At 41.3% G+C, this 12,060-nt stretch overlaps 1 protein-coding gene across 2 annotated transcripts in view; it reads left to right on the top strand.

Moving 5' to 3' along the window:
* Nucleotides 1-260: 260 nt before the first annotated feature.
* LOC140740006 (ELAV-like protein 1) overlaps nt 261-12,060 on the top strand; it is a 55,259-nt gene continuing 43,459 nt past the window's right edge. The window contains exons 1-2 of one of the 2 annotated variants that reach the window (XM_073068780.1): nt 261-464; nt 10,614-10,840. In XM_073068780.1, coding sequence (XP_072924881.1) covers nt 10,630-10,840 — 211 coding nt within the window. In that variant the 5' untranslated portion in view covers nt 261-464; nt 10,614-10,629. The remainder of the gene's footprint in view (nt 465-10,613; nt 10,841-12,060) is intronic. The other variant, XM_073068779.1, reaches the window with a different exon arrangement.

The following is a 12,060-nucleotide window of genomic DNA, read 5'->3' as shown; positions in this document are numbered from 1 at the left end:
AAGCTCACAATCATCTGCAAGTAGATCCCAAGATATCGAATCTCATTCTAGGAAACTTGATCACAAACTCATTCTTCATTCTGTCGGCTCGCCCCTCCCCATATTCCCACACAGAGCCACTACACACCATCAGTGATGGCGTACGATCCGACATCGCCTCTGTCATGGCGGAAGATGATTGACGTTAGGATTGTCCAATTGTTCGCAGCCATACAAGGGACGGTTGTGAGATGGATGTTCGGTTGGTCCAATTGCAGGGCATGGGGCGGTCTCAGAATCGCCGGCGGTGCGCGCGTAGGCGGCTGAGCGCGGGGTTGACTTTGTTTGATTTTAACGGATTTTTTTCCCGCAGCTTTTTCCTGCTTGGGATTTTGTTTCATTATCCTCTTCGTCAGCTCGTGTCCCGGAGAGACGTTAGAGCCGTCCGACACCCTCACCCCGTACGATTACGGGGCTCAGAGAGAGTAAGTGTGCCTTTGTCTTGAGAAAATAAAGCCGGCAAGAGCTGTGAACCAGGCCGCGGCCATGCGGCATCGGGCCTTCACTGGCATCAACTAGGCCTCTGCTTGGATTGAACTAGAAACCCCTAATAACGAGAGATTACTACAGTAGAAGCCAGCACAAAAGGACGGTAGTAGAGCAAAGGCCGAGATTTGAGCGTGAGAAACAACGGTAGAGCCCAGGCTGTATGAGTAGTGTAAGATAAACTGTTCAACAGATCTTAAATCTAGGGCGAGGATATACTCGGTGGGAATAGGCCCTCTATCAAATGCTGGTGTGGGAGGAACGGTGTGGAGGTCTCCGGCTGCGGGATGTTAGGCTTTGGCTGCCTCATCTTAACCGCTTGTTTTCAGTAAGCAGGAAACGTAAATGGCGGAACGGGCACAGCATCCGGCAGAACAATGCGCTCACACCCGGGTCAGCTGTTTTAATAACCGACTATCTGCATTTTATAGCACAAAGGCTTTAAATTAGCGGAGGGATCAAAAGAAATGCACTTAAAACTAAGAAAAAAATAACGTAATGCATCAAATATATGTTTTTAAAAGGCTAATGAAAATTATATTGTAATTCTTAACTAATTATTTGTTGGGAATTCTAAGCTGTTCGAGATCCTGTGAAAAAAATCTACATTTCCCAGCAAATGATTTTGTTCTACCCTTTCATCAGCTTGTCACCTAAACCCTTTTAATATTTTCCTGGAATTGGTGATGTCCCATTCTGTAAGGTACAACATGCAGAGGTTTTGCATGATTAGAATATACGCACACGTTTTCCAAGTAAAGACAGAACATATACTGTGCATTTTCTTTTAGGTTTTAATTTTCTGCAATTCTCCACTTAGTACATAAGATCAGTTAAATCCCAATGGGCAGTTTCTTCCTTCTCCAGAATTATGCCTTTCTGCTGTAGGCATAGTCATGGAGAATGGAGATCATGGGGGATTTCTTTATTCAGGACTGTTAATCTTTGTTCTTTGCCCCAGATGCCTGTGGATGATGTCATTAAAATGCATTCAAAGTCAGTAGATTTATAAGGATTAAAGGAAATTGAGGGAAAGTGCAGTAGAGTGGAGGCATGGCAGATCAAATGTGATAACTGATGAGAGTTTCATGTGATAAATGATTCTTGAACATTTTTGGAAGTGGTTGAGTGAAATGTTGGCCAGGTGTGAGTGACGCTCTCGTTCATTTAAACAGCAGGTGAACACTGGATGCTGGAAAGTACCTCGGTGGTTGTATTAGTCTAAACCATTAGATTTAAGCAAAGGCTTAGAAAAATGGCATTTTGAAGATTGTATATTTCTGGGTGTTGAGGTTGTGTGTATAACTGCTGGCTATAGGATTTAAATTAATTGAACCAGAAGAACACTCTGGACATCCTGTATTTCAGGGAAAGCCACTGTGCTGTTAACTAAAGTTTGCACTTAATGATTATTTGAATATAAGAAAACATTTAGGATTGGTATTTGGAAAGATTTTATCACTCACCTAGGAGAATTTTTTTCATGGGGATGTATGTCAGTTAAATCTGGGAATTAATTTTCCATTAATGGAGTTGCCTGGATGTGGAATTATTTGAAGTACAGTTATGTAGTTTCTGATGTCTAATTTAAGAATTTAACAAAATGCTGAGCACTGATCCAAGCAGGAAACTCTTCTTTGTAAATCAAAGTTAATCATTAAACAATGGGTTATGGAGAGCTCTCCTACTACATCAGGGAGAATATAATTGTTTTTCTCCCTCTTGGATCTAGATACTGAGATAATGGAAAGTTAAAATTGCTACAGTAGGTCTATAAAACAAAGCTTGCTGGTCCTGTCAAATTTCAATCATAAAATCATCTTTGCCTGCTTGCTGCCACTGTGCTTGTCATGTGAAAAGGAACTTCCAAAAAAGTATTTTAGTGGTACTGATCACTTGAAATATGCTCTTTAACATGCTTAGCGCAAGTATTTTTTAATCTTAGAAGAAATATGGTATAACATTTTGTTGCAGTAGACCAAATACAAAGATAGAAACAACAGATATGTCAACATTAAACAGTAACATTAAACTTGAATTCTATGTGTGTTCAAAAACTGTTGAATTCACCAGCATGACACTTTATGCAAGACATTGTCTATGATTATCCTTATATCCATCAAAACTGATTTAACTTTTGATCAGTACAATTAATTTTAAATACAGTGTTCTTCTAAAGTATTGCTTATGAAAGCTGGTTTGTAAAAATATATTGACTATTCATATTTGTTTCACATGACCTTTAGCTGATAATTAGTAGTGATAAAATGTATATCTTAAAATCATAAGATATGATACGAATTTGGCCATTCAGCCCATCAAGTCTGCTCCACCATTCCACCATGGCTGATTTATTATCCTTCTCAACTCTATTCTCCTCAGCAACATACAAACTGCTGGAGGAGCTCAGCAGATTAGGCAGCATCAATGGAAGTGAATGAACAGTGGACGTTTCAGGCTGAGACCCTTCTTCAGGACCGGAAAGGAAGGGGGTAGATGACAGTATACAAAGGTGGGGAGAGGGGAAGGAGGATAGTTGGAAGATGATAGGTAAAGCCAGGTGGGTAGGAAAGATAAAGGACTGAAGAGGAAGGAATTTGAGAGGAGGAAGGGTCCCCAAAAGGAGTTGATAGCCAGGTGAGAAGAGTTATGAGGCCAGAATGGGAAATAGAAGAGGGGAGGGGGAGCATTTTTTTTATAACCAGAAGGAGAAATCAATATACATGCCATCAGGTTGGAGGTTACCCAGATGGAATATAAAGGTGTTGCTTGTTTACCCTGAAGGTGGCCTCATTATGGCACAAGAAGAGGCCATGGACAGACATGTCAGAACAGGAATGGGAATTAAAATACTTGGCCACTGGAAACCTCTGCTTTTGGCAGATGGAGCAGAGGTGCTTGACGAAACGGTCCCCCAGTTTACATCAGGTCTCACCATTGTAAAGGAGGCCACATCGGGAGCACCAAGCACAATAGATGACCCTAGCAGATCTGCAGGTTGCAGGTGAAGCATTGCTTCACCTGGAAGGACTGTTTGGGGCCCTGAATGGAAGTGAGGGAGGACATGAATGGGCTGGTGTAGCACTTTGCTTGCAGGGATGTGTGCCAGGAGGGAGATTAGCATGGAGAGGACGAATGGACAAGGGAATCACAGAGGGAGTGAATTCTGTAGAAAACAGAGGTGGTGGGGGGCGGGGAGGTAATGAAGTGGTAAGATCCCTTTGGAGGTGGTGGAAGTTGTGGAGATCTATTCTCCTGCCTTCTGTACTTTTTGACACCCTTGCTAAACAAAAATCTATCGACCTCTGCTTTAAGTAAACCCTCTGACTTGCCTTCCACAACCTTGTCTGTGGCTATGAATTCCACAGATTCACCACCCTCTGACTAAAGAAATTCTTCATCTCTGTTCTAAAGGGATGTCCTGTTCTGAGGCTGTGCCCACTGATCTTAGACTCTTCCCCATGATTGGAAACAACCTCTCCATGTCCGCGCTCTCGAGGCTTTTCAATATTCAAAGAGACCCCCCCCCCCCCCTTCTAAAGCCCAGCAAGTACAGGCCAGAACCATCAAATGCTACTCATATGTTTAATCCTTTTATTCCAGGGATTATTCTTGTACAGTTCCTCTGGACCCTCTCCAATGCAAGCACGTCCTTTCTTAGATAAGAGACCCAAAACAGTACTCCAAGTGAGGTCTGACCAATGTATTATAAAGACATTACATCCTTGCTTTTGTATTCTAGTTTCTACAAAATGAATGGCAACATTGCATTTGCCATCTTTGCCACCAACTCAATTTGCAACCTTTGGGGAATCCTCACAGGATTTCCAAGTCCGTTTGCATCTCTTTTCAGAATTTGCTCCATGCACTGAAAATAGTCTGTGCTTTTATTCCTTCTGTCAAAGCGCAATGGCCATACACTCCCGACACTGTATTCCATCTTGTACTTTGTCCATACTCCTAATCTGTTGAAGTCCTTCTGCAAACTTTCTCAACACCACCTGCCCTCCACATATCTTTGTCTCATCCACAAATTTGGCCAAAAAAGCCATCAATTCCATGATCCAAATCATTGACATGTACAATGGCAAGAAAAAATGTGTGAACCCTTTGCGATTACTTGATTTCTGCATTACTCATAAAATGCAGACTGATCTTCAGCTAAGTCACAATAATAAGCAAACACAATCTGCCTAAACTAATAACACATAGCTATACTACACATCAATACGGAGTACACCTTTTAGACAATCATAGTTTAGGTTCAAAAAAGTATGTGAACCTCTGGGGTAATGGTGGAGTTAGGTGTTCTGATCAGTGAGATGAGATTGGAGTTGTGGGTTGTAGAGGTGCCCAGCCCTATTAAAAAAAATATACAAACTCAGGTCACTGACGACAGAGCCTGCTCTTCTCAAAAAAGAAACAAGAAAATCTACAGATGCTGGAAATCTAAGCAGCGCCCACAAAATGCTGGAGGAACTCAGCAGTCCAAGAGGCATCTATGGAAAAAGTTGACATTTCAGGCTGAGCCCCTTCATCGGGACTGGAGAAAACAATGAGTAACACAACGTGATAGGTGAAACTGAGAGGGGAGAAGGGGTGTAGTAAAGAGCTGGGAAGTTGATTAGTTAGAGAGATACAGGGCTGGAGAGGGGAAAATCTGAGAGGATAGAAGGTCATGGAAAAAAGAAAAGGGAGGAGCACCAGAGGGAGGTGATGGGCAGGTAAAGAGATAAGGTGAGAGCAAGGAATAGGGAATGATAAAGGGGGGTGGGAGGAGGTGGATTACCAGAAGTCCGAGAAGTCAGTGTTCATGCCATCAGTTTGGAGGCTATCCAGAAGGAATAAGGTGTTGTTCCTCCAACCTGAGCTTGGCCTCATGGACTAATCTGTCAGAATGGGAAGGAAGTGTTCCCTGCACCCATGCAGAGCTCATCAACTTCATTAATGTTGTCTCCAACTTCCACCCTGCTCTTGAACTTGGTCCATTTCCAACACCTCCCTCCCCATTCTTGATCTCTTATGTTTCTATAAACCCACTGACTCTCACAGCTACCTGGACTATACCCCTTCCCATCCTGTTACTTGTAAAAATGCCATCCCCTTCTCTTATTTCGTTTGTCTGTGCCACATCTGCTCTCGGGATGAGGCTTTTCATTCCAGAACTAAGGAGGTGTCCTTCTTCAAAGAAAGGGCTTCCTTTCCTCCACCATCAATGCTGCCCTCAACTGCAACTCTTCTATTTCATTCACGTCTGCCTTCACCCTGTCCTCTACCACCCCATCAGGGATAGGGTTCCTCTTGTCCTCACCAACCACCCCACCGGCCTCCATGTCCAGCACATAATTATCCATAATTTCCACCATCTCCAATGGGATCATGCCACCAAGCACATAGATAGATAGATAGATACTTTATTCATCCCCATGGGGAAATTCAACTTTTTTTTTTCCAATGTCCCATACACTTGTTGTAGCAAAACTAATTACATCTTTCCCTACCCCCCATTTTCTGCTTTCCACAGCGATCACTCCCTATGCGACTCCCTTGTCCATTTATCCCTCCCTCCTGATACTTAGCCTTGTGAGTTGATTGAGTGCTACACCTGCCCCTACACCACCTCCCTCACCACCATTCAGTGCCCCAAACAGTCCTTCCAGGTGATGCTTCACCTGTGAGTTGTTGGGATCATCTACTGTGTCTAGTATACCTGATGTAGCCTCCTGTATATTGGTGAGACCTGACATAGATTGGGAGACTGCTTTGCTGAGCACTACACTCCTTCCGCCAGAGAAAGTGGAATCTCCCAGTGGCCATTCATTTTAATTCCATTTCCCATTCCCATTTCGACATATTAATCCCTGGCCTCCCCTACTTTCTTGATGAAGCAACACCTTGTATTTTATATTCCGTCAGGGCAGCCTCCAACTGATAGCATGAGCATCAATTTCTCAAACTTATTTATAGCCTCCTTTCCCCCCCCCCCCCCCACATCACCATACCATATTCAAATTTCTCTCTCACCATATCTCCTTCCATGCCCACCACCTCCCTCTGGTGTTCCTCCCCATTTTATTTTTCTCATGGCCTCCTGACCTCTCCTATCAGATTCCCCCTTCTCCAGCCCTGCATCTCTTTCACCAATCAACTTCCTAGCTCTTTACTTCACTCCTCCCCTCTCCAGCTTCATCTATCACCTTGTGTTTCTTCTTCCGGTCCCCCCATCGTCTTACTCTAACCTCATCTTTTTTTCTCCAATCCTGTTGAAGGGTCTCGGCCCGAAATGTAGACTGTACTCTTTTTCCATAGATGCTGCCTGGCCTGCTGAGTTTTGTGTGTGTTGCTTCTAAAGAAAGAACTGCTTATGTGCACCATACCTTGATCAAAACAACTTTGAGGACCTTAGAAGAATTGTACAGATGCATGAGCTAAAAAAGTCTAAAAAAGCATTTCTAAAGACCTATGTTCATCAGTCCAGAGTAAGAGAAGTTATTTACAAATGGAAGAATACAGTACTGTTGCTACTCTCCCTAGGAGTGCAAAGGTCACACCAACAGCACTGTGCTATACTGAAGAAGGTAAAAAAGAACCCAAGTATCAGCAAAAGACCTGCAGATATCTCTACAACTTGCTGAAGTCTCTGGTCATGTGTCTGCTACTGTTAAGAAAAGCACCAAACAAGCATGGTGTTTATGGAAGGACACCACAGAGGAAACTACTGCTCTCTAGAAAAAAAACATTGTTGCACGTCTCAAGTTTGCAAAAGACCACCCAGATGTTCCACAGTGCTTCTGGGACAATGTGTGGACAGTTGAGACAAATGTTAAACTCTTTGGCAGAAATGCTTACCACTATGTTTGGAGGGACAAGGGCATTGCACACCAACACCAAAACCTCATCCCAACTGTGAAGCATGGTTGAAGGAGCATCATGATTTGGGGCTGCTTTGCTACCTCGGCCTGGACAACTTTCATTCGGTGAGGGTACTCTTAATTCAGAACTGTATCGAGATATTTTACAGGAGAATATCAGGGTAGCAGTCCATCACCTGAAGTTTAATAGAAGCTGTGTGATGATAAACAAAAGAATGATCCAAAACAAAAGAATCAACAACAGAATGGTTTAAAAAGAAGAAAATTTGTGTTTTGGTATGGCCAAGTTAAAACTGAAACCCTATTGAGATGCTGTGGCATGACCTGAAGATGGCTGTTCATGCAAGGTGTCCCAGAAATATTGATGAACTGAAGGAGTTTTGTATAGAGGAATGGTCTAAAATTCCTCCTTGCTGTTATGCAAGTCTGATCAGTAGCTACAGGAAATGTCTGGTGGAGGTTATTGCTGCCGAAGCAGATTCTACCAGATACTAAATTCAAGGATTCATGAACTTTTTTCAGAATGGACTCTGAATGATAAAACAATGTGTTCAATAAAAACATGAAAAGTACAATTGTGTGTTACTAGTTTAGGCAGATTGTATTTATCTATTATTGTGACTTAGATGAAAATCAGACCATATTTTATGAGTAATTAAAGCAGAAAGCCAGGTAATTGCAAAGGATTTACAAGCTTTCTCTTGCAATTGTAATGTGGAAAGAAGTGATTCCAACATCGACCCGTGCAGAATGCCGCAATTCACAGGCAGCAGCCAGAAAAGGCCCACTTTTTTCCCACTCTGCCTCTTGCCGGTATCTTTCCTATAATACCATGGGCCTTGTTTAGCAGCCATATGCATTGCTTTATCAAAGGCCTTCTAAAAATCTAAGTAAACAACATCCACCAGCTCCTTTATCTATCCTGCCTGTTTCCTCAAAGAATTTTTTTACTGGTTTCTCAGGCAAAATGTCCCCTTAAGGAAACAATACTGACTTCGGTCTATTTTATCATGTGCCTCCAAGTACCTCAAAAACTCATCCTTGATGGACTCCCAACATCTTTCCAACCACTGAAGACAGGCAAATAAGCCTATAATTTCATATTTTCAGCCTCCCTCCCTTAAAGGGGTTGCATTAGCAATTTTCTGTTCTTCTGGAACTATTCCAGAATATAGTGATTCTTGAAAGATCATTACTACTAGTGGATCTACAATCCTTTCAGCTACCTCTTTCACAATACTGGGGTGCAAGGCTAGTCCAGGTTATCTACATACCTTCAGACCTTCCAGCTTCCCAAGCATCTTCTCCTTAGTAATAACAGCTACACTGACTTCTGCCTCCTGACACTTGAATTTCTTGCATACTGCTTGTATCTACCACAGAGAAGACTGACACAAAATATTAGTATGTCCACCATTTCTTTTGTCCCTCCCATTGCTTTTTCCCTACATCATTTTCCAATGGTCTGTTAGCCACTCTTCCTGTCTTGTTTCTCTTATTTTTATATATATATATATTCTCTTCTATATTATCGGCGAGCTTATTTTCATATTTGATCTTTGCTCTCCTTATTGCTTTGTAAGTTGCCTTTTGTTGGGTTTCAAGAGCTTCCCAATCCTCCAGCTTCCAACTAATTTTTGCTATAACTTTTTCAAACTGTTCAACCTACTACAGGTAGTTCCCGAGTTATGAACGTTCAACTTATGAACCGAGGAAGGAGAATGCCGTCCGCCATTTTAAGTCATTGCCGTTGACACTGTGTTGAGTGTGTAACTTTGTATTTGGCTTAAATTTTTCTTAGCAAGATTCACCCTGGACCTCCCCCCCCCCCCCCCCCCGCCCCCTTTTCCAGTTGGCTGGTGGTGCAGTGAGATCAGCACCGGGCTTGAGAACGGAGGTTCCCGAGTTCAATCCCGTGACAAACTGCTCCTGAGCATGCTCTCCATCCGTGCTGGGTTGATGTCGAGACACACTTTTAACACATCCCAGTGACTGCAATTTTGCCATGTCATCTGCCTATCTTTTCTCACAGTCTTGTTACACACTGCATTTATTTGTGTATCAACTGCCCTATCACTCTGGTTCCTAACCCCTGCCAAATTAGTTTAAACCTCTCCAACAGACCAGTCTGCAATAAAATCGGTAAAATGGATATGGAAGCTCCATTTAGTTTATTCTTCTCTTGAAACTACTGACTATTTTGCTGCTGCTTTGATAATGGCTTACTTTTCAGTTGTATGTCGGGAACTTGTCAACAATTCAAAACTTATTCTGCATCTTATCTCAGTTCTGAAGTTGTGGTTTAATTTGATCTAGTATTCAGAATTAACTTTTCCTCATGTACAACAATCAAAATTTCACTGTATACTTCTAATACCAAAAGATTAACACCCTGATTGATTTAAAAAAAAGATTGCATAGATCACTGTATGTCACTATTGTGATTGAAAACTGAAATACAGTTGAGTAAAACAAAATTGCTGCTGTGTTTCCATGTATAAGTCCAGTCAGGTGCATTCACTAGATTTTTTTCCAATTTGGAAGAGTTTTCAAGCTGAGTTTGCTGATGGTGTCGATATTTTGCTATTTATTTACTGTATTTTTTAAAACATCAGTGCAATTGCTATTCATTTTATTTTTAGGATAAACAGAACATTCACATCATGCATTGAGAATTGAGAGACATCCCATCTGTTTAATTTCCCCACTTTGTGTCCTCCAAGTTTTATCTGTTTATCTTTAGTTTCTATCGCTCCTACCAGCAATAAATTCTAGATCATAACAAAAAAAGCTTGTTGGTCATATTGGCCTCATGCTCAGAATTTTGATCTATCTCCGTGGCTCTTGAACCATCTGCTTATGGGACAGTTTATAGTTTATCTGAATGAGTTATGATCTTATATATCAAATCTGTCACTGGGATTGAATGCATTACTCCTGTTGTGACAACTGTTTTGTACAGGTTCAGTATAATTTTGTCTCTTATTTATGGATCCCGGATTCTTTGGTAACTACATACTCAGCATATCCCTGCACTTTCAACAACTTGTAGGCTCTTTTACAGAGTTATTTCTGCAAATCCTTTAGCACCTATTTTATTCATGATGTCTTTTGTGAACCTTTTTGTTCACGTCATACTTCTATATTAAATTTCGTATGCCACTTGTCTGACTTGCCTCTTTCACAGATTTGTATGTATATGTTTTATTTTCACAGGTAAGCTTTTTATGAAATGTCAAACGGCCACTCCTGCTATAGTAACGGTTGCAAAGCAGGTCTTGATCTCATGGCTGAAGATTGCAAAGATCATGGGGATGACAATGCAAGAACTAACTTAATTGTCAACTACCTGCCACAGAACATGACACAGGATGAGCTACGGAGTCTTTTCGGTAGCATTGGTGACGTGGAGTCAGCCAAACTCATTCGTGACAAGGTTGCAGGTAAGGGCATTTTGGTAAAGCTTTGGCCAATGGAACATTTTTATTTTTAGATTGTACTTAAAAGTTTAGTAGCCAGTGAGGTTATATTTATGAATTCCTTTGAACTTGGTGTTTGTTTCTGGAGTACTGCATTTAGTATATTCAAATTTGGAATGTTTAGAAGGCTTGAATAAGCTACCAAAGAGCGCCAGAGTGCATCTGGTAAGCAAACGCAACTGTATTTGTCTATTATTCCTTAAAGGGTCTAGTCATTTAATTCAAATTGAGGAGAGAGATATTGATTACATTTGCATGAAATAAGGACGGCTGTGTGGGAGGGAAGTATTAGATCATGTAAGTTTAAAGGTTGGAACAACAGAGTGGGCTGAAAGGCTTGAAGTGTGATGTACAATTCTATGTTCTTTAAAACATTTACCACCTTACTGAGTAGCAGCCTGCTCTAATATTCATTAGGGTCATGGTTTGTCTTTTATGTCAGCTCCATTGTCTTGCATCGTCCCCATCCGCTTAATATTCAAAAAAAATTTGATTAGTTAAGAAGTCCAACCCCGATTTAGAATTGTCTCAGTGACTGAGGCACCACTTCCAAGGTACAGAATTACGAAGTTTTGTCATCTACTGACCAGAGGTATTTTCTCTTTGTCTCAGTCGTAAGCAGCCTACCTTGTACTCCGAGGGTGACCCCAGCTCTAAATTTCTCAGACAAGGGAAATATCTTTCCTGTGTCCGATCTGTTGAGCCTGTAAAAAATTTTATAAGTTTCAGTAAGATCACTTCTAATTATTTTAAACACAGGACCGTACAGGCTAAATCTCTCCTCATATGGCTGACCTCCCGTCTTAGCAACTGATTTGTCATTGCACATTTTTATGGCAAATTCTTGGCAAGACCAAAAGTGTACTAGGTGTGTTTCTCACCAAATCCCTATATATTTGCAGTAAGGCATTTAATTTGCTCTTACCTTCATTTCAAACCCTCTTGTAATACTAAACATGTTTGCCTCTAATTAAATCATCTTTCACTGGTTCATTTACAAAGGCACCTAGGTTCTTGTGTGCTCTTTTCAATCTGATAACAATTAATAAAAACACGGCTTTTCTACTTTGCCACTCAAAGTGGATGACCTCTCCTTTCCAAATTTTGTCCTCACCCATTCACTTTCCATCCATATCCCTTTGAACTCCCTTCATTCCATCTGAATTTACATGGATGTTCAATGC

Source organism: Hemitrygon akajei, chromosome 16, assembly GCF_048418815.1.
Source record: "Hemitrygon akajei chromosome 16, sHemAka1.3, whole genome shotgun sequence".
Classification (NCBI taxonomy): Eukaryota; Metazoa; Chordata; class Chondrichthyes; order Myliobatiformes; family Dasyatidae; genus Hemitrygon; species Hemitrygon akajei.
This window is presented reverse-complemented; position numbering and strand designations above follow the sequence as displayed.